At 39.4% G+C, this 24,613-nt stretch overlaps 1 protein-coding gene across 5 annotated transcripts in view; it reads left to right on the forward strand.

Annotated features, from left to right (window-relative positions):
- The window catches only part of LOC126284102 (serine/threonine-protein kinase SIK3), a 528,724-nt gene that overhangs the window by 475,455 nt on the left and 28,656 nt on the right, over window positions 1-24,613 (forward strand). For 4 of the 5 annotated variants that reach the window (XM_049982755.1, XM_049982757.1, XM_049982756.1 and 1 more), the window contains exon 15: window positions 12,123-12,269. The exons of the other annotated variant lie outside the window; for it this stretch is intronic. In XM_049982755.1, coding sequence (XP_049838712.1) covers window positions 12,123-12,269 — 147 coding nt within the window. The remainder of the gene's footprint in view (window positions 1-12,122; window positions 12,270-24,613) is intronic. 5 annotated transcript variants of the gene reach the window in all.

Genomic DNA, 24,613 nt, shown 5'->3' on the forward strand with positions numbered 1-24,613 from the left:
AGCAAAAGATGAAGAGATAAAGAAAGTGCATGGGGATACTGAGTGGGTAATACAGTTTATAAAGATAGATGAAAATCTGATAATCATGACGGATTGGAATGCGGATGTGGGGGAAGGAATAGTAGAAAGGGTTAGGGGAGAATATGGGTTAGTCATTAGGAGTGACGGAGGACAAAGTCTTATGGAATTCTGCAAAAAATTTCAGATTGTAACATGAAAAACTCTTTTCAAGAACCACAAGGGAGAGAGTTACACTGGGAAGAGGCCCTGAAACATGGGAAGATTCCAGCTGGATTAGACCATGTTTAGACATAGATTCTGAAATCAGATATTGGATTGTAAGGCATAGCCTGGAGCAGATACAGACAGAGATCATAATTTAGTAATGATGAAGAGTAGACGGACGTTAAGCATACTCATACAGAATCAGTATGGAAGGAAATGGGATACTGAAGAACTGAGGAATGAGACATGCGTGAATTTCACTAAGGTATAGATGTGCAATGAGGAATATCACGGTTGGAAGTTTAGTTGAAGAGGACTCGACATCCCTTAAAATCGCATACACGTATATTCCACAATCAGACCTATGTACAATGAACATAATTCCAAAGAAACTGTGGGTAACAGAAGAAATATTTTAGTTGATTGAAAAAAGGAGGAAGTACAAAAATATTTTGTGAATGGCAGGAATTCAGCAGTATAAATCACTTAGGAATGAAATAAATGGGCTGTACAGGGCAGCCAAGGAGAAATGGCTACAGGGAAAATGTGAAGAAATCAAAAAAGAAATGATTGTCAGAAGGATCAACTTAACATATAGAAAAATCAAAATAATTTTTGGTGAAATTAAATGCCAGTGTGGTAACATTAAGACTGCAATGGGAATTCCACTTTTAAATACAGAAGAATGAGCAGATAGGTGGAAAGAGTACGTTGAAGGCCTGTATGAGGGGAGGGCATGGTAGAAGAAGAAACAGGAATTGATAAGGAAGACTAGGGGATCCATACTACAGTCAGAATTTGAAAGAACTCCAGGCGATTTGACACAGAATGTAGCACGGGGGGGGGGGGGGGGGGGGGGGGGTAGATAATATTCCATCAGAATTTCTAAAATCATTGAGGAAAACAACCAAACAGCTTTTCAAGATGGTGTGTAGAATTTCAGAAAAATATCTGTCCAATTCAGAAGATAGCAAGGGCAGATAGACCCGAAAGCTATCACACAGTCAGCATAACATCTCAGACATCCAATCTGATGACAAGAATAATATACAAAAGAATAGAAATTAAAATAGAGGATTTGTTAGACGACGACGAGTTTGGCTTTAGAGAAGGTAAAGATACTAGAGACTGTCCTGTCATTGCACTTGATAATAGAAGCAAGACTGAAGAAAAATGAAGATATGTTAATAGGATTTGTTGATCTAGAAAAAGAATTTGAATATGTGAAATGGTGCAAGATTTCAAAATTCTGAGAAAAATAGGAATAAACTACAGTAAAAGATGGGTGAATGCAATATGTACAAGAACCAAGAGGGAAAAACAAGATTGTAAAACCAAGAAAGAAGTTCCTGGATTAAAAAGGGTGTAAGAAGGGATGTAGTCTTTCACTTCTGATGTTCAGTCTATACCTCAAAGAAGAAATGATGGTAATAAAAGAAAGGTTCAAGAGTGAGATTGAAATTCAAGAAGAAAAGATATGAATGATACGATTTGCTGATGACATTGTTATCCTCAGTGAAAGTGAAGAAGAATTACATGGTCTACTGAATGGAACAAACAGTCTAATGAGTACAGAATATGGAGTGAGAGTAAACCGGAAGAAGACAAAAGTATTAATGATAGCGAGGAACTTAACATCAGGGTTGGTGGTCACAAATTAGACAAAGTTAAGGAATTCTGTCACCTTGGAAGCAAAGTAACCTATGGCGGACAAAGCAAGGAGGACATAAAAAGCAGGCAAGCACAGTCCAAGAGAAGACAACTGTTATGACATTTAAGGAAGAAATTTCTAAGAATGTGTGATTGGAGAACATTCTTTAGCAGTGAATTGTTGACAGTAGGAAAAATGGAGCAGAAGAGAATCAATGTGTTTGAGGTATGATGCTACAGAAGAATGTTGAAAATCAGGTGGACAGATAAGATAAAGAATAAGGAGGTACTCTGCAGAATTGGTGAAGAAATGAAGAAACACTGACTAGAAGACTGTACCAGATGGTAGGACATGTGTTGTGGGTTGATATTTGTAATTATAGACACTGTGAAAATATTGATTATCCTTGAATTAATGTTTTATATTCCATGATGTACATTCCTTGGAGAGAAATAAAATTAATGTTGTATTGGAATCATGGTGTTGTGTATCCGTAATATTTTGGGGCTGAAACCAGGGAAGAAATTGTGATTTCCTGCGTGATTTCAACAATTAACGGCTTACTTCACGCTGTAGGAAACAAGAGATGACGTCTGACCGCATCACAAGCTAAGTCCATTCCAATATAATATGATTGCATGAACTGGTTGCTTTACAACAATTTTTGCGACTTCGTGTTGCAAGCCTGAAACTAGCACTCAGAGTAGCTAGTTTTATTAAAAGGTTTTCGTTCACTTACGTTTGCACATACGCTGCTTGTTAAACGTTTAAGCTATTCACAAGCGCACTCGTAAACAATCTTACAACAGCCGTCTTTAGTAAGACATGATGCAGGATGAATCAGAGATACAGTTACCAAACTTCAAAAGAAAGCGAACTAGGGAGAGAACTAATGCTACGCGGTTTTGTGCAGCTTTTGATGCTCTTACCATAGAAAGCCCGTTTGATGATTTTGAACATTACAGGTAACATCTTCAAAAAACTCTAGAGGAGCTCGTTTCATTAGATGATGCTATTCATAATTTTCTCTCTGATGATGAATGCAATGTGGATGTGCTGAGCTGTGAGGAATATACAGATGAAGTCAAATGGGCTATACAGAAGGCTACAAAAGCAATTGATTACAAACTTTCAACCACAATGTCGCAGATGAATATCACATCACCACCAGTGCTCACACAACCAACTTTATTCCACTCTGTCAAGGTACCAGCAATTAAGCTTGTCATTTTGTGGAGATGTTGAAATGTAGTCCCGCTTCTGGGAACAATTTGAATTGACCATTGATAAAGACCCATCCCTTTCTACAGTAAACAAACATGTTTTCCTACGGGGGTATCTATCAGGTGAACCGAAGTTGCTAGTAGATGGAATACCTAAAACGGCTAACACGTATGAAGAAACAAAGAAAATTTTATTGAATAGATACGGAGATAGCAATCGCATTATACAGGCGTACCTCGATTATTTGGATGCGCTAAATCCTGTACAGTCAGCGATACCTGAAACGCTGAAAAGTATATTCCTGGAATGTAACCGTCATATTCAAGCACTGCGTGCCTTAGGAGAAGACGTCGTGGCATATGGTAAAATTCTCACTCGGAAAAATCTGCGTGCATTTCCTGCTGAAATGTGCCAGAAATGGGTCATTCATGCTAAAAGAACCGAAGTAGCGGAAGGAGATGTACTGAAACTACTTAACTTTTTGGAAGAAGTAGTTTGTGGTGCTCTCACTGCACAAAAGATTCGTACAGAATATCAGTCATATCCTAGCTTCATGCCCACTGCAGCAGCGCTTCACATAAATTCAAAGCAAGCGAAAAATCCACGTAAGCCTAAATGAGAAGTACCGGTACAACCATATTGCGTATTTTGCGAAGCTCGCTCTCATTGGGTCCAAGACTGCAACATAGTAACTGATAGCCAACAACGAATCGACAAACCAAAGCAAGATAATCACTGTTTTATATGTCTAAAGTGAGGTCATAATGCTACAAACTGCAGTAAGAAGGGCAAGGTCTCATGTTGTAAGTGCAAGAAAAGTCGTCACAAAGCTATCTGTACTGACATTGCTGCCTCTTCTTCATCTTCTCAGCAAATTAGCTCTACATCTGTAGGGAGAATCAACGTAAGTTCAGCAGGTTTTTTACTTACCTTCAGACAAATCGAGTTTGGGTCAGTGGACCCATAGGATTAAGCAAACTTATTCGCTGCGTTCTGGATAGAGGTAGTCAGTCAAGCTTCATTTCCAAGTTCCTGGTTGATGAGCTAGGTTTAAGAACTATAGAACTTCGTGATCTGTCTGTCAACGCCTTTGAAATGCCATCCCCAACTTCAACGCATCGTAGAGTCGTAGAATTCACACTATGGGGCACATGAATTAATTCCAAGACATCTATGACTGCGTTTGAAAGCACATACTCATTTTCCACACACCCAACTGTGCCTTCCGATTTAAGAAAACTTATACACACACGGGGACTTCAGTTTGTGGACCTAAGGGGTGGTACAGAAGATCTTCCCATCGAGATTCTTATCGGAGCAGATTACTATTAAAAAATCGTTAAAGATTCCCCTCCGATTCAACTAACGTCATCAGTTGTTCTGGTACCTTCCACTCTAGGTTGGGTTCTGAGTGGAAGCAAATCAAGCACCATGGCTAACTCTGTGACGGCAAACTACATCAGTTTAGAGACAGTGACAACAACAGACGATATCTTACAACGTTTCTGGAATTTAGAAACAATGGGAATCACAGAAGATGAAACAACAACTCTGAATCAGAAGGAATTGGCGTTATTGCAAGATTTCTCAAAATCCTACTGCATCGAAGACAAAAGAAGAGTTGTGTCTTTCCCCAGAAAACCCAACTTTATGTTATCTAATAATCTTCAGCAAGCAGAGAAGAGATTTGCTTCACTGGAGAAAACATTTACGAAGGACAAGAAACTGAAACAAATCTACGAGTCGCAAATGATAGAACACATCAAGAAGAAACATGTGGAAGTCACCCCTTCTGGACAGAAATTGCGTGACACATTTTATCTGCCACATCATGCAGTAAAGAAAGAAAAGTTAGGTGCCATCAAATGGAGGATTGTATTTGATGGTTCGTCGCACGACCACAATGCACATTCATTGAATGACTCTTTACAAATAGGTCCTAATTTACTTCCTGACATTCGTTCAATATTACTGAGATATCGTCTACATCGAGGAGCCTTACTTGCCTATATCAAACAAGCATTTCTACATTTAGTTCTTCACAGGAAAGATAGGGATCTCATGAGGTTTTTTTGGTACAAAGCAATCGTAGATCAACAAGGAAACTATATTACAACTGACGAAAGGATTACATACCGCTTCACCCGGCTACCTTTCAGACTTTCCTGCAGTCCGTTTCTTCTTGCAGCCATGCTGAAAGAACTTGCTGTAATGCACAAAACAAATTTTCACGCAAGCTGCTTTACTCGTTGAAGATAATACAGGGTGTTTAAAAAATGAACGGTATATTTGAAACGGCAATAAAAACTAAACGATCAGCGATAGAAATACACCATTTGTTGCAATATTCTTGGGACAACAGTTTGTATTGCCGTTTCAAATATACCGGTCATTTTTGAAACACCCTGTATGTACATGGATGATTTTGTAGCAGGTGCTAAAGATGACAATGCCGTAATTAATTTATATTATGAGCTTACATCACTCATGGGACAGATCAGTCTACCTGTGGCAAAGTGGGCCACAAATTCGAGCCAACTGATTGGAATGTGGCAATCAGTAGGTGTCATAAACACTACAGATACGGAGGTACTGGGAGTCCACTGGAACACACAGACTGATACGCTCAGTGTTGTTCACAACAATGTTATAAATCGTCCTGCCACTAAGCGAGAAGTACAACACAACACTGCTAGATTCTATGACCCACTGGGTTCGTTGTCAACTGTGTCCCTCTCTGCAAAAATAATTTTTCAAGAAATTTGGTCAAGAGGAATTGAATGGGATGAGCTACCCCTTGATCTTAGAAACGCTGGTGAATGTGGGTATCAACATTGCCATCATGTTCACACATAAAAATACCCTGATGGGTTGCTGTATCTGAAAACACTGAGCCAGAAATCCACGTCTTTTGTGACGCATCAGAAAAGGCCTACGGAGCAGTCCTTTATGTACGGTGCACCACAACAAATATGGCATCACTCCATTTAGTTTGCAGAAAAAACCAACTATCTCCCATCAAAAAAATAACTCTTCCACGGCTGGAACTTCTAGCGACACTTCTTGGATCAAGACTATTTCATTATTTCTGTAAGGCTACAAGCTATAATGCAAGTCATGCAACATTGTGGACTGACTCAATTGTAGCCATAGGATGGATACAACATGACCCTAATCGATGGAAAACCTTTGTGTCAAACCGTGTTATGGAAATACAATGACTAACGAATCCGTCACAGTGGAGGCACTGCCCTGGTGACGAAAATCCAGCTGATCTAACCTCCAGAGGTACCACAGCAGATAAACTTCACCATGCTACTGTATGGTTCCATGGACCTGCTTGGTTAACAAAGAAAAGAATACAGTGGCCTCGAATTTTACAGACGGAAGAGCACTCCTTGCCAGAAAAGAAGAAATTAACAGACCAAGTCTTCATGGTACAAACGACGATTTCTATTTTAACAGCTACACAGTACAGTAGCTGCTTCAAGCTGTTAAGAGTTACAGGATGGGTACTTCGCTTTAAACGATACTTATTGAAAGAAAACAGAACATCTGGAGAAGTAACAGCATCAGATTTGGGTGAAGAAAGCACTTACTGGATTCAAGTTGTTCAATAGCAACATTTTGAGCTCGAAATGCATGCACTATACAACAACATGCCTCTACCACACAATTTTCAGATAGCTCGCTACAATCCATTCTTGCATAATTGTCTTATTCGTCTTGGCGGACGGCTGCAGTTTGCAGAATTAACCAGAGATCAACGCCACCCCATTCTTCTTGATGGACATCATCATTTCACACATTTACTGATCCAGCAGACTCAAATTTGTTTGCATCACCTTGGAGTAAAAATAGTGTTATCTGAACTGAGAACAGAATTCTGGATCCTCAGAGCTCGACAGGCAATTAAACATGTTCTACATCATTGCCTACCTTGTAAAATGGTGAAAGCTCACATTGTTCAAAAAAACTGAGGCTCCATTACCAGCTGAACGAGTTTCACCACTGATACTATTTACAGTAACAGGTATTGACTTTGCTGGTCCATTATTGCATAATTGTCTTATTCGTCTTGGCGGACGGCTGCAGTTTGCAGAATTAACCAGAGATCAACGCCACCCCATTCTTCTTGATGGACATCATCATTTCACACATTTACTGATCCAGCAGACTCAAATTTGTTTGCATCACCTTGGAGTAAAAATAGTGTTATCTGAACTGAGAACAGAATTCTGGATCCTCAGACAGGCAATTAAACATGTTCTACATCATTGCCTACCTTGTAAAATGGTGAAAGCTCACATTGTTCAAAAAAACTGAGGCTCCATTACCAGCTGAACGAGTTTCACCACTGATACTATTTACAGTAACAGGTATTGACTTTGCTGGTCCATTATATGTCAGACAAGGACATATTATGAAGAAAGCGTATATTACTCTATTCACATGCGCAACAACACGAGCCATACACGTGGAACTATGCTCAGATATGTCAACTGACAGATTTCTTCAAGCCCTACAAATGTCTGTCGGAAGACGAGGAGTGCCCAGCACAATTTACACTGGTAATGTTACTACCTCCCATGCCACGCACTTAGAACTGGAGGAGCTCTGGCAGGCTCTCATGGCAAGCAAGACGCACAAGTACCTCGCCCAGCAAGCCATCACTTGGAAATTCATCGTCCCACACCCGCCTTGGTGGGGAGGATTCTGGGAACGAATGGTGGGATCTGTCAAATGCTGCCTGACAAAAGTTTTAGGACAGTCACAGTTGGATGAATAAGGTCTCAACACAATCCTGGTCAGCATAGAAGGAGCACTAAACTCTAGACCAATTACGCAAGGGGGAGAGGAATCTGAGCCACTGACGCCTGCACATTTCCTTGTAGGTGATCGACTCACAACACTACCTACTGGTCCATAATCACCAGTTAGAAAGGACTTGTCCAAGGAATTTCAACGGCTGCAGAAGATGGTAGAACACTTCTGGAACAGGTGGAAGAAATAATATATGATCCTGCTCAAAAACTTCCATGAAACTCATCAACCAAGGCCAGGTTCAGGAAGACTCCAGCTGGGTGATGTCATTCTTCTACAAGAGGATGTTGATCCACGACACATGTGGAGGAAGGCGCGGATAGATCATCTTCATGAAGGAAGAGATGGGAAAATACAAACTGTAACCTTATGAACTCCAGAAGGATCGATAATTTCACGCCCCATTCAACTGGCCATTCCTCTAGAAGTTGACCACGGTGGGGAGGGTGTTGCAGGTTGATATATGTAATTATAGACACTCTGGAAATATTGATTATCCTTGAATTAATGTTTTATATTCCATGATGTACGTTCCTTGGAGAGAAATAAAATTAATGTTGTATTGGAATCATGGTGTTGTGTGTCTGTAATAACATGTGTTAAGGCATAAAGAGACAACTTTATAGGTACTAGAAGGAACTAAGGAGGGTAAAAACAGTAGGGAAGGCAGAGATTGGAATATATTCAGCAAATGATTGAGGACATAGGATGCAAGTGGTACTCTGAAATGAAGAAGTTGGTACAGGAGAATTCATGGTGGGCCACATCAAATGTGTCAGAAGGACGATTCAAAAGGAAAAGGAGCCGTGAGATGAGAGGCTGGAAAAAGTGTCAGAGCAGGGATGTACGAGGATATTGTGTAGTTCCAAAGGACAGAGGAATACCACTGTCGGAGGTGTAGGGAGGATGGGGATGTAGTATATTCCTGATTTCAGGGCATGATGCGAGGTAATTGAAACACTGGCACACAATGTGACTGTTACTCCAGGCCTCCGTGGTACTGAGTCACGAGAAGAATGCTCCTATCAGTGTGTGTGTGTGTGTGTGTGTGTGTGTGTGTGTGTGTGTGTGTGTGTGTGTGTGTGTGCACCCACGCTGAACTTCCTATCCAGTGTTGGCACCGATTTTTCCTACCTCCTCAGAGGTTGGACCACCTGTGAAAGCAGCCATGTTGTGTACCATCTCTGCTGCAAACACTGCACAGCTTTTCATGTCAGTGTGATAAGCAACGAGCTGTCCAGCTGGATGAATGGCCACCACCAAACTATTGCCGAGAACAAAGTTGACCACCCAACATACGACTGAGTAAAACATGCAGCTGAGCCCAACGTGCTCAAGTTCTGTGGCTGCTTCTCAGCCAGGACTATCTCGATCCTTCCATTCACACACAGATGGGAATTATCTTTGCAACACATCCTCCCTGTTCCCAATTTGCAGTGAACCATTGTCCCTGCACCCTCCACCTAGCCGCTTCCCCTTTCTCTATCCTCCACCCCTTTCCAGTTGTGCCACTTCTCACCAGCTCTGACACCTGTGCACCAAATGTCTAGCCCATGCGTCTGCCTCCCCTCCCTCTGTCATTCCTAGTTGACAAACTGTCTGTCTCCTTCCAAGCTGCTAACCACCCACCCCAACCCCAACCCCTCTTCCTACCTCCTGCCCCTCTTTCATTTTACCAACCCCACCTGACTCAAGCCCCACCCCGACCTACCCTACCTATTGAACTGCATTGTGCATCCTGCCAGTACCATGTAGGGGAATTGGCGCACGCGCGCGTGTGTGCGTGTGTGCGTGTGTGCGCTTGTGCGTGTGTGTGTGTGTTCTTACTTCTGCTTGCTTATGTTTAGTTCACAAATGTGCCTGCAGTTGCTGTAGCCTTTGAAGCACATGTTCGTAAATTAAAAATTTAATATGAATGGAGTAGTTACTGTTACTTGAGCCAAGAGATGTTCAGTCATTATTGGCTATGATCAAAATCAAGCTATTTAGTTGTTCTTTGCAAATGTTTCAAATTTTTTATAAAATGCCTGTAAACTAATCAGATAAATTACAAGTTGAGTCCGTGAATTGTTATGTGATCAGTTATTATCTGTACTCAGTACGCATGACATAGCTGATAATTTCCTTTTAACCTAACCCTATAGATTGAAAAAAAAATATTTTGAGCTACAGCAGTGTGGGAGTGGCTTAGTCATATTTACGTGTTAGTACTAATTCCTTTATTATTTCAGTTTGTATTGATACAAAGAAAAAGTATAGTTTTGTAATGTCACTACATTGTAAATTACATGTGAACCTGACTTTGATCCACGAATTTTCACCAGCCGCAGGTGATCCCACTTCATGGCAGTGTAATCTGGTATTAAACAGTGGAAAATCCATTATGCAATGTACAATACGATGAAAAGGATAGTTGCTACTCACTATATAGGGAAGATGCAGAGTCACAGAATGGCACAACAAAGAAAAGTCCTAAAGTTAACTTTCGACTGACAAGGCCTTTGTCAAAAATAGACATCATACATACACTCATGCAAATACAATCGTACATACGTGACCACAGTCTCTGGAGCCAGTCTGGCCATGTGTGCGAATTGCATTTTTCGTGAATGTTTGCGTGTATGTGTTGTTTGACAAAGTCCTGTCAGCCAAAAGCTGACTTTCTGATGGTCCTTTTGTTGTGTCTTTCCGCAACTCAGCATCTCCACTATATGGTGAATAGCAACTATCCTTTTCATTGCATTGTTGATCTTGGATTAACATTTATACAAGCCAGATTCCTGAGATAAGCTTGATGTGAGGTCATTTTCTGTGTTAATCTGAAGTCCTGTGTCTTTATGATGGAGAGATAGACAATCTATGAGCACTGATACTTCTGCTTTCATCTGACTGGACATATCACTGACTGATGATACATATGTCCACTTTTGCTGGAAAGACAGCAGAGCGAGTAGTATTTGGCTCATTATCAATACAGGTATATGGTGTGTAAGGGAACACACATGAGCTTCTGGCTCGAAGGGTACAATCGACTGCAGATACCTTTTTCTTTAAAAGTGGAAACTGTTGTGTCACAATCAGCCATATCGTCCCATTACTAGTTGTTGTTACATTTTGCATGGTTCAGGTCAGTACTAGATCGGTGTGTGCTGGACACAATTTTCAGCAGTCTTTGTAGGTAACAGAACGGGAAAAGATACTCAAAACACTGGTGAAGGAGAGATGGAAGGAGATGAAAGTGACAGTCCCATCTTTCTTTAGATGGATTGTTGTTGTTTTTAAGTTCATAAATACTAGTACTGTGCTTGTGCAATGCATTACTAGCAATTGAGTTTACTAAGTCAGTCAGCTTTGTTACATTATTGAATTTGAGTTGATAAACTGAGATGTTATAAAACAGCTAAGGTAGGGACTCATAGTCATCCAATTTTAGATGAGGGAAGAGATTCATTATCAAGCATGTGCACATGCTCCCTGTCCCCCCCCCCCCTCCCCCCCCCCCCCCTCTCTCTCTCTCTCTCTCTCTCTCTCTCTCTCTCTCTCTCTCTCTCTCTCTCTCTCTCTCACACACACACACACACACACACACACACACACACACACACACACACGGAGGGAGAGAGGGGTAGTTAACATGGAGAGAAATATACAAACCTCTGGGAAATGTCCAGTAGCTTAATTATTTTTGGTCCCTGCCTATCCTAATTGTAAGTAGAAATCAGAGAATAGTTTATGCCATTATTAGAGTTACATTCCAACTATCCTCATATATTACAGAGTGCATTTTATACAAAAACAAAGTACTATAGTATTGTAAGCTAAAGTTCACATTTGAAACAGTATTGGCACAAAGTTTCACAATGAATGTTACTGCACTTGGAATGCTGCATAAAACTTAACTTTGTGTTTATGTTGAATAGTAATTCTAATTGTAATCACTGTTTGATTATTTATTTTTCCTATTTACCTGTTATATTTTCACACAAATGCATTTTGTTGCATGGAGATAGATTTGTGTTTAGTTACTCAATCAGTTTTCTGTCATTACATATTTTTGTTTTAGACTGCTTCTTTAATTTGTTCCTGTACTAATTTCAGTACCTTATATTCTGTTCATCACATTATTAATTTTGGTTTTCATTTTGTTCTTTTTTCCTTATTGTGTGGGCTGCTTGTTTGGTGTTATGCATGCGCGCAGAAATTAGCCCAGAAGTAGTGTCTGAAGTAGAGGCGCGCATGCGCCGCAAGTACCCAGTCTTACCACCACCACCACCCGCCAGCAGGTTCCCTCGCCACAAGAAACTTTCTGGCCTCGCCACAGTTCAGGAGGCAAATAATCGCCCAGGTACTGTAACACTTCCATTGTCTCTCTCTCTCATATATGTAAGTTACACGTAAGTTTTACTTAACAGAAGAATGTTTTAATATTTTCTTAATATGTAATTAGTTTTGAGCTTGATACCAGCAATTTAAAATAATTCTTAGAGGTGAGACTCCTGTGAATTAGCAAATGTATTTGGGATTGGAGTGCTTTATGGTAACATTAGTTGAAATCAAGGTGTGGTGATATTTTTAAAGATTCAGTAAATGCATGTCAATCGCCATTTAGCAGAGATGTTGCGTTGCAGACAGGCATCACAAAGAGACTGCTAAACAAGTAAACTTTTGGCCAAAAGGCCTTCTTCTGAATTGGGCAAAACACACACACACACACACACACACACACACACACACACACACACACACACTCTCACTCACACACAAATGCAACTCATCTTGCATACATCGTCTCTGGCTGCTGAGGCCAGGGTTATTGACATTATTCCATCCTGGATTTTCCATTGTTTGGTGTATTCGTGTGGTGCACAATATGTGACAGATACTTCCCAAGTGAAACTCTCTCTCACTACCTCATTAAAATTTGTGTTTTAAATCAGCTGATTGTGGTGAGACAAGAGCTACCTGTAGCTTCATCAATTCTTTTAGTGGAATACATAATACGTCTTCAGCTCTCATTTAATATGTGGTTTAGCAGTTATAACTAACAGATTTTGTATTACTGCTAATATGGCTGGGTGAGTGGAAGGCATCAAACCATTGATATTTTACAGATTTAGATAATTTTCAGGCACTGCAGAAAGGTAAATACGGTACAGTTGTGAGTGGATGAAATATACCAGAGCTCAGACATTATAAACAAGAGGAAAAGCAACATTCTCATGTCAACAGGTCACACAATTTAAGCAAATACTAACCAGTTATCCTAAAACTGACCAATTTTGAAAATGCTGAAAGAAAGGTATCGGACAGGACAGGACAGGAAAAACACAGAGAAGTGAACTCTAGTACTCTAGGAGGCTGCTGTACAATTCAGCATGACTGCTGGCATAATGTGAGAAGTGGAGTACGGCTCCTAAGGAGCTATTCAGATGCCACCAGAGGGCCTCATTATGGTGATAAAGGGAAAGGCGACCAATAGACATTATCTAAAGAACATTATAGTCAAAAATGACACACATTGATTGTGTTGTAAAATTACTTGGTGTGTCCCAAGTATGTGGGATACACACATGGATTAGTTCTTATTACTGACTGTGGTGGGCACAGTCTTGAGTTGAAATTCTAGGGAAGCCCAACGCTGCTTCCAATGAACAGTTTTAGTATGAAGTAAGACATTATTTTGAGAAATGAGGTGAATTTAAAGTAATTATTGATATGCTGAAGATGTGCTGCTTGTCACTGTTGATACTGCCTCCTCTTACATTAACAGCTGTAATGCCCATGGCCTTTGCTGGTATTGAACACTAACTTTTCCAATACCTGACAGATTACAAACCTAAAACCTCCTTCCTGATCATCATGACCAACTGTATCGTCGGACACAATTGGTTCATCTTTGAAGACATCATCTACAAAGAAGTCCATGGCATGGCAATGAGCGTCCACATGACCTCATCCTATGCCAGCCTATTCATGGGCCATTTAGTGGAATCCTTCCTAACCACCCAGCATCCCATACCCCTCACCAGGTTCAGACACACTGATAACACCTAGTCTTCCTCATTCCAACAAACCTCTTTCTTCAATGTTGACCTCCACCTCAGAGATGACTACATCAATACCTCCATCCATATCAAACATTCTAGCCACCAGCAATACTTCCACCTTGACGACTGCAACCCATTGCGTACTGATAAGTCCATTCTCTACAACCTAGCCACCTATGGTCGTTGCAGCAGTCCCTCTCAAAATTTACCGGTCTCATTGAGGCCTTCACAGACCAAAATTACCCTCCCAACCTTGTACAGAAACAGATCTGCATGCCTTATCTTTCCAGTCACCTACTATCTCCCAAAGTCCCGCTGCTTGGCGACAAAGGTGCATTCCCCTCGTGACACAGTACCACTCAGGACTGGAGCCACTGAATAACATTTTCCGCCATTGTTTTCACTACCTCTGGTCATGCCCTGAAATGAGAAATAACCTACCTGCTGTCCTTCCCTACACTACAATAGTAGTGTTCCGCCGCCCCCCCGAAGCTACACAATATTCTCGTCCATCCCTACTCCACACCTGCTCCCACACCTTGCCTCATGGCTCATATCCTTGTAATAGATGTGGATGCAAGACCTGTCCCATACATCCTTTACTCCAGGTCAAACATTATCATCACCTATCCCATTAAAGGCAGGGATACCTAGGAAACCAGTCGTGTGACCTACAAGCTAAACTGCAACCACTATGCTGCATTATATGTGGGGATGACAACCAACAAGCTGTCTGTCCACGCAAATGGCCGTTGATGAACTGTGACTGAGAAGCATCTGGACCACCCAGTTGTCCAATACAACATTTTTCACTTCAGTGATGGCTTGTGCCATCTGTGTTCTTTCTATCAACACCAGCTCTTCTGATTTGTGCAGGTGGGAACACTCACTGCAATATACCCTACATTTTTGTAACCCACTGGCCTCAGACCTTGTTAGTCCCCGTCCTTCACCCACCAACCCCTTCCCTTCTCCCTCTCCAGCATACACAGTCTTCTGTTCCGTCAATGCACCCATGGTCTTATTCCCCTTCTCTTCTTGTCTCCTTTTCTGCCCCAACTCCCCTCACCCCATCTAATGCCCCAGCTGCATCTAGCTGCCCCACCGTGCCCCCACCACGTTCCTTCATACTATCGCAAGCAGCACTTAACTGCCCCCCACCCATTCCCTGCTGTCACTCTCCTCTCCTCCTCTCCCTGCCCCCTGCCCCCTGCCTCCTGCGAATGTGGGAAAGCACACATGTTCGGCAGTCTTTTTGTTGTGCATGTCTGTGATTTGGCATCTCTTCCATATGGTGAGTAGCAGTCTGCTATTGCCATAATATAGTCATTTTAGAGAAAGAGGCATTTATTGACATCAAATATAAGTTTGAGGAAGTCTTTTCTAAAGGTATTTGTATCAAGTGTAACCTTGTTCAGAAGTGAAATTTGAACAATGATCAGTTCAGAGAAGAAAAAAAAAGCAGCTTCTCCAGAGTGTTGCTACGGAAGAATGCTTATGATCAGATGGTAGAATGTTATAAACAATGAAGAGGTACAGACTGGTATTGGAGAGAGAATAAATTTATGTCACAGGCTGACTGAAAGAAGGGATTGGTTGCTAGGACACATCCTGAGGCATTGAGGAACCATTAGTTTGGTAATAGAGGGAAGTGTGGATGGTAAAAATTGTAGATGGAGCCAAACACTTGAATACAGTAAGTAAGTTGGAATGGATGTGGGCTGCAATACAAAGATGGAGACGAAGAAGCTTGCTATGGATACACTAGTGTGGAGAGCTTTTATCAAAACAGTCTTCAGATTGAAGACAAATCTACCCTGGCTCTTCCTGGAACACTGCAAGTGACATTGTTTTTGAAACACTGAACCTCTAAACCAGAGATATGATTATATTACACATAAGGAAAGGCAGGCTATATATAATGATAATGATAATGATAATGATAATAATAATAATAATAATAATGATAATGATAATGATAATGATAATGATGATGATAATAATAATAATAATAATAATAATAATAATAATGAGTCTCCCATCGGGCGCCTCCCTAGGTGGCGGATAGGGGAATGCTCTCCAGATATGGAGAGTAACGGGGAAATAAAATACCCGAGCTGGACCAAAACTATCAACCGAAATCCACTAACATCTGCCTGGTATCCAGAGGTTAGGGGTCAGCGTCTGTTCGCCTAGATGGTGCGGCTGCAGCAACCTTGTTGATCTCAACAATCAAGTCGTATTCCTCGTGATCTTTCCTCGGAAGGACCACCCACCAAGTTAGTTTTCAACTTGAAAACCAAACATGACGATAACACAAGGAATGAATCCACTACCCCGGGCACCAGTCGCAAGACTGAGTTTACCTGGTCATCAGATTCCGGGGCACCAGGAGCATCATGTTGTGCCTAAGGTTGAGAACCAGACAACATCCAGATTATTACACACAAAACAAAGGCACTTCATCAGTACACTTAATACTAATACTCTCTTCAAACTGGGCAAGATCAAATAACTTAGACGTGCTGCAAAAATTCAAGATCAAAATCCTTGCAGTCCAGGAAACACGATTTACGGACGAAAACCATTTTGACACAGACAACTACAGGATCTACAGGAAAACCAACAGTTAAAACTAATGAGAAAGGTCTTAAACAGTTTGGTACAGCATTTGTAGTCCACAAATCCATCAGCAACTCCATCATTGACTTCCAGTGTGGTCTCAGAACGTAATCAACGCTCTCCGTCAAATCGGCCAACAAAGCATATACCTTGATCAATGCACACGCACCCACAAATAAGTATAACAAGAAGAACCCCCAGAAAGTGGATGACTTCTGGAATGACCTTGAAGAGACGACAAACAAAATTGCCAGACACCATGTAATAATCTTGTTAGGCGACTTTAACGCACAATTAGGCAAAGAGAAAAAATACAGGAAAATCACCGGAATCCATACAGCTCACAAGAGAACTAATAAGAATGGGGAAAGATTGATAAACCTTTGCGAAAATTTCGGCCTTGTAATTATGTCAACACAGTTTGAAAAACCCAACAAGAAACTGTATACTTGGAAGTTGCCCAACACAATGTTGGGTGAATTCCAGATACACCATGTGGCCATCTCCAAGAGTAACACAACAGAAATTCTGAATGTGAAAGTGAGAAGAGGATTTTTTGAATCAGATCACCATTCTCTACAGATAAAGACCAGATTACAACCTAATAGAAAAAAGCCAAAACTAAACAAAGTGCTGAGACCAGACCCCAAATACATAAAACTCAACAAGGAAAACATCTTACAGGAAATCAGTCAGACAAACACCACAAACTGGACAGAACTTGTGGACGTCCTCAAATCTGCAATGAAATTGGGTCAACCCCGAGAAGGAGAAAACACAGGTGATGGAATATAATATTTGACCAAGCAATAGAAGAAAGGACCAATGCCTGGAAAAACTTCAATAGTCACAAAACATCAGAAAATGGCAACAATTTCTAGTAATCTGAAAACAAACATCGAAAACAATTCGGAGGGAAAAAAGAATATTGACAAACGGCGACTAGATGAGATAGAACAAGACTTCAAGAAGAACAACACCAGGAATTTTTATAAGACGTTTAAAGAACATATTGCAGGATACCAGCCACCCAATCTTTGCTTCAACAAACCGGATGGTTCACTAGAAACTAACACGAAGAATAACTGCCAAATCCTCGCAGACTATTTCAACAAACTTCTCAACTGCGAAAGACCTACAGAGGATATTCACTACCAGACATCTACACCAAATCCCGATGCTAAACCACCAACCATCAACGAAATAGCAGAAATTATCAAGACACTGAAAAACAATAGAGCTCCAGGAGAAGATGGAATTATTGCAGAACTATAGAAGTTAAATGATGAAAGATTAACAGGATAAATCCACAAAATTATATTAAACATTTGGGAAACATAACAGATCCCTTCTGAATGGAAATGCGCACTCATCCATCCACTCCACAAAAAAGGGGACAAAACTGAACCAAATAATTACAGGTGTATCTCACTCATGCCGATCACACATAAAATCCTGTCAAAAGTTCTCATGAATAGATTAGAAGAACAAGCTGACCCACAAATAGGAGAATACCAGGCTGGTTTTCGCAAGAGGCGATCCTGCATAGAACAGATCTGGAATCTGAAAATGATTCTCCAGATGAGAAACACCCAAAACACAGTGGTCACTTTTGTAATTTTTAAAAAGGCCTACGACTCAATAGACAGAGTAACACTCTGCAACACACTGGAAGAATTCAGCATTGACAGTAAGACAAGAGCAACCATTCATCAAACATTAACTGGCACAGTCTTCAATGTCAAATTTATGGGGGATGTCTCTGTACCATTTGAAATCCAAACTGCAGTGTGACAGGGTGACGGACTTTCACCATTACTCTTTAATATCATTCTTGAAAAAATTATCAGGGCATGGGAGAAAGAAGTCAAAGGAATCCAAATTGGCATTAGAAAAGATAATAGATTTCAATGTGAAGTGTTTAGCTTTTGCAGATGACCTTGCAATGCTCACAAATAATAGAAAAAAAAAAACCACTAACGTCATAGAGAAGTTACATGAAATTGCACAAAGAAATGGCCTGCAAATTTCATATGAGAAAACCCGGTACATAGAAAGAGTGCCACAAGATAAATTGCCTATTGTGACAACCTATGGGAAAATCGTACAAGTACCACATTTTAAGTACCTGGGAGAAATCATCCAGCCATCAGGGATCAACCTAAAGACCAGTGAGGAAAGAATAAAAAAACTACAGAAAGCATATAAACTCATGTGGAACTATTATAACAAAAGTCCATATCCATTAACGCAAAATTGAGGCACTACAACACTGTAGTACTTCTGGAGGCACTGTATGCATCTGAAACAACACAAATAAGTGAGCAAACTAAAATCAAAGAAATAGAGAAACGAGAAACAAAAATTCTCAAAGAAATTTTTGGCCCAATACAAGAACAAGGAATCTGGAAAAAGAGACCAACATTGAATTGAATTGAATTGAATTTTATTTGATCCTGTAAGATTACATTGTGTACAGTAAATGTACGTGTAATATAGGACATGTCAAAGTGTTAACATTCCTTATCACTTATTTTTCTACACCTTTAGCTTACATTTTTACATTACTGATAATGAGTAACAATATATACAAATTTAATGGCATAAGTATTCTGCAACACTGTAAAACTCTTTTTCAATGAGATAGTCTTTAAGTTTCTTTGGAAAGTCTTTGTGAAGTGCACTATCTCGCAGGGTTTTGGGCAGGCTTCTTAGTAGTCTGATACCAAAGTACTGGGGTCCTTTTTCTAGCATTGCCAGTCCGTGGGGTATGCTCCTTTCTATTCTTCTTTCTTGTATTGTGGGTGTGTACACTAGCATTTGTAATCCAGTCCTCACTACCTTTTGTGATGTACATTATTGTTTTGTATATATACAACGATGAAAAAGTTAAGATATTTAAATTCTTGAAACAGTTTCTGCATGTTTCAGAGGTCTTTCTTCTTAAAATGGTCCTAATTGCTTTTTTTTGTAATGTGAACACTCATTTTGTCTCTTGTTTGTTTGAGTTTCCCCACACAGTCAATCCATACTGTAAGTATGGTTTGAAAAGTCCATGATACACTGTACACAGAAGGGTCTTGTCGGAATACTGTGATAGCCGCATCATTAAGAATATGACAGTGCTCAGTTTCTTACAGACATTATTAATATGTTTTTTCCATTTCAGTTCATTATCCACAAGAATACCTAAGAATCTAGCAGATTCTACTTCTTCCAGCCTTGTTCCATCAACCTCTAAATCCATGTCTACAGCCTTTTCCTTGTTTTTAAACACTGCATACATAGTCTTTTTTAGATTTATAACCAGTTCATTTTCCAACAGCCATTGAGCTGTGACATTTGCAGATATGTATGCTCTTCTCTCAAGCTGTTCCATATTTTGGTCACTATTTAGTATTGTCATGTCATCAGCATACAATATTTTCTTTTCTTCCTCCGCAACACCTATATCATTAACAAATACATTAAATAGCAATGGCCCCGTTACCGAACCCTGCGGCACTCCATATTTGATAGATTTGGTTTTTGATTGGTACGAGTTTCCTAATGATACATACTGCTTGCACTTGCACAAGTATGATTTTATCCATTCACCTGGTTGCCCCCGAATGCCATAATTGCTTAATTTTTGTATCAGCATTTCATGGTCAATGGTGTCAAATGCCTTTGAAAGATCCAGAAACATTGCAGAGACAACCTTTTTCTCATCCAAGGAATGTAAAATGTATTCTGTTAGACTGACAATTGCTGATTCTGTAGATTTACCCTTTCTGAAACCATGTTGTGAGGGCATGAGAATGTTATGTTTGTCCAAATAGTTAACTAATCTGGTATACATAAGAATTTCTAGGATTTTTGAGAAACCTGATATCAGTGAAACTGGTCTGTAGTTGTTGGGATCATCCCTACACCCTTTCTTGTACATTGGCACTACCTTCGTTATCTTCAGTTTTTCTGGAACAGTTTGCTATGATCTTCAGTGGTGTTATTATCTCCTCACATACCAGCTTCATTACATGATTTGATATTTCATCATCACCAGCTGATTTCTTGGACTTCAGTTTCTGTATAGTTTTCCGTAATTCATCTTCTGTGACTGGTCTTAAGAACATGATCTTTCTGGTACCTTAATACCCTTCTGTTTTTGACTATTTCTTTCCAATTTTAGGTTTTCTACTACACTGATATAGTTATTATTTAGTATGTTTGCTATTTCCATACCATCTGTGAGCACCGTGTTGTCTATTTTAATTGACCTAATACCTTCTTCTTTGTTTGACCCATCTTTTTCCTTTCCTTCAGCATTGATTGCTTTCCAAGTTGCCTTTGCCTTGTTTTTTGAGTTCGCTATAGTGGTGTCAATTGCTCTTGCTTTCACTTCTCTTATTGTTTTTCTATACTTCTTTTTTAACATTTTATAGTTTTCAGCTTCGCCCATCCATCTCACGTCCTGAAGCTTCCTTCGCTGTTCTAGTATTTCACTGGTAATCCACTGTGTTTGATCTTGCTGCCTTTCTTGTCTCTTTACTATGGGAAATGCTACATTAAAATGGTACTTAATTGTTGAAATAAATGCATCATATTTTTCATTTACACGCTGGGCCTGTAGGGTTTCACTCCAGGTTTCCTTACTTAACATTGTTCTAAAGATGTTGATGTTTTGTTCACTGATGATCCTAATTTCTTTGGTTGTTTGTTTTGGTTCTGATACTGAGTCATTACTTCTGCAAAAGCTGATTAGTTGTCCATGATGATCAGATATTTCTGTCTGAACTACATGTGACTCATAGTTACACATATTAGTAATTATGTTGTCAATAATTGTCTCACTTTGTGATGTCACTCTTGTTGGTGCAGTTATTGTCACTTCCATGTTATGCTGTATTAACAATTCTTCAAAATCCTGTCTTATTTTTGTGTCTTTTCCCATGTCAATGATGAAGTCTCCACATATAATAAGATTTCTCTTCATATTCATTCTCAATAAGCAAGCAATTTTTTTTTTAGAAAGATGCTAATATTGCCACGTGCTGACCTGTACACACAAAACACTCTAACATCCTCTGCCACTATACCAGTAACTTCAAAGTCTTTCTCTCTAGCTATGGGAAATGTAGCAGCTTCACTGTTTACATTATTTGATAGAGTACCTGTTTTAATATATATATATATACAAACGCCACCACCCTTATATTTAGATCTGCAAAAGTAACAGGCTAGTTTGTAGTCCTTTATTGCCACATTATGTATTTTACTTTAAGTTAGTCCATGTTCACTTATGCATAATATGTCTGGTCTTACTCCACTCAGGAGTACTTCTACTTCTAATTTTTTGTTACCAAAGTATTGAATATTTTGATAAGTACTTTTATGTAATTTTTCTTTTGTTGGTTTACATGTTGTGAGCTGTATTCTGGGACAAATTCTTTAGTATCATCTTTTTTTGTATGGTGCTTATATTTTTCTTTTCCAGCTGGAGTGTGTGATTTTTCACCCCCTTCAGGCCATATTAGTTTCCCTTGCATCTAATGATTTTGCAGACATCTGCAAACATTCTGCTGAACATTACAGACCCCAGTCTATTTAAATGCAAGCCATCCTTCGCTAGTGAGTTTTCACATAGGAATTTGTTTGGGTCTATAAAAATTGCCCCAAGACGATCACATGGCTCTTTAAGAGCCCAGTTTATTTTGTCGATATATTTTTCACTCACCGACCTTCTGTTTATGATTCCGCTAAGTATCAGACGAGATCCTGCATACATATTTCTTGCAGAACGGATCATGTTTCTTGTTTCGCTTGCCATTTCTTCCTCACTGCTGCTCCTTAACGAATTCGTTCCAACATGTGTAAACACCCCATTATAGTTATGTCTGGTTTCAGAATCTTGTTCTGTAGTATCATGTCTTGCATTTACCATATTTTTAAAATGTTTACCGAGTTGATGCGTTCTGATACCAGGTCGTACGTCGATCTTGCAATTGGGGACAGCGATATTCTTCAGCAGCGAATCGCCAATTATTAAAAAGTCATTTTCCTTTTGTTGCATATCTGTCGCCTTGTATTTCCTTTTGCTGTATGTCACCACCTTCCATTTATATTTATCTTCCGGTTTTTGGCTTACTGAGTTTACCAAGACATCAACGGGAACACTTAAAATGTTGTTTTTAAAGTATGATCGGTCATTCGTATTTTCGCGATCTTCTTGCTTTTCCATTTGATGGCTTTTACACACACAGGACTTCTTTTCTTGTATTAATGTATCGTTTCCTTTCTTGATGGTCAAAAGTTCAGTTTTTAGTGCCTCAATGTCACTTCATAGTAACTTTATAATTTCGTTTTTTGTATCAACTGCACTTACCAGATCGGCCGTTTTGTCACGTAAACAACCATGACATGTCCACGGAAAATCATCGCTGACAAACTTTAGATTTACTTTCGCGCACTTTTCGTGTAACCAGAAGTTGCATTTGATACACAGAATACCCTTCATCACACGCTTTTTACATTCTCTACACGAAGAACTGTTCATTTTTTGCCTTTTTAACGAGAGAGAAGCGTCACTACACTTTCCTCTCGGCGCCATCTTATGTGCATCAGAATTATATAAATACAGACATGATTACGGATACAATAAGGAAAAGAAGAATGCAGTTCTACAGACATATCCACAAGATGAATGAAAACAGAAATTCAAAGCGAATTCTTAAAGTCATCAACTCAGGCAGGGGAAAAACAAAATGGATAAAAGAAGTTGACGAGAACCTCAGACAAGCACACATAACAGTAAGTGATGCAGAAAATAGAACTGAATTCAGGAACACTATCAAAAAACATAAATTTGACACCACAACACAGAAGAGACCAGGATGCAAATGGACAGTGGAGTGAAAGAAACAACACAGTGAACACATGAAGTAAATTTGGGCTCACAAAAAACATAAACAATCATCATAAAGGAATTCAAGTTCAAACACATTCTTTAAATGTGAATAATCAATAATAATAATAATAATAATAATAATAATAATAATAATAATAATAATAATTGGAGGAATGTGTAAATACTTAATTTATGGAAAGGAAATTCCATGTTTTTTTGTTGGAGAATTACAATGAAATTTTGTTGTGACTTTGCAACAACTCAAGTGTACTGCTGTACTGCTAAACAAACCAAGATGTCTTAGTGACCTAACAATGGATCCACATTTGAGCACACAAGGTTCACATTACATCTCACCATTTCTGGTTTATATTTTTGCCAAAAAAGTATTGTGTGAACTAAAACTACAAAAATCATTGTATTATTTTACTCATAATTTATTTCAGCAGTTCGCCCTTCTTCAGAAGCCAAGACATACTTAGATCACACAAGAATAAACTGCAAATACAAGGAGGGGTATTTGAGAGTAACACGGGGAGTTTCATAGAGTTTATCAGAGTTAAACTCTATAATATGCTGTTGAGTATGGTCAGTCAGAAAGAACATCATATACATCAGTGTCATTCCATGTCAACATCTACTGGGGTATGCTACATTTGCTGTTCTTGTGTGTTAAACAAAACTGCCCAGTAACGCATTCTGTGCACCAAAAAGATAAGTATGAAAACTTTGCTGCTAGAAGTCCTTGTTAGATGTAATTGTGCAATCAGGTTACAAAGCACAAGACTATTACTATCAGTCTCGAAGAAATCACTTCACAAAAATCCTGTAAAATGTTTTCAGTTTAGAAATATCACTAAATACTTTTATCCATTTGTGGAGAATAAACACATACTACAAGTGGAACTCCTAACATGTAGCAACACAGACAGTGTATTGGTCTTCTGTATCACTACAAATATTATAGGTATCTGACAAAACTAATTTTTACAGTCCTCTCCATTGTTTGCAGCATGTGCCACATGGCTGATTCATAGTAGGTATCTGACCAAATTAACTTTCATAGTAATCACCACTACTCACAGTATATACCCTTTGGCTGGTTCTGATGTGCAACAATCCCTACCAATTTGC

Source organism: Schistocerca gregaria, chromosome 8 (genome assembly GCF_023897955.1).
Source record: "Schistocerca gregaria isolate iqSchGreg1 chromosome 8, iqSchGreg1.2, whole genome shotgun sequence".
Taxonomy (NCBI): domain Eukaryota; kingdom Metazoa; phylum Arthropoda; class Insecta; order Orthoptera; family Acrididae; genus Schistocerca; species Schistocerca gregaria.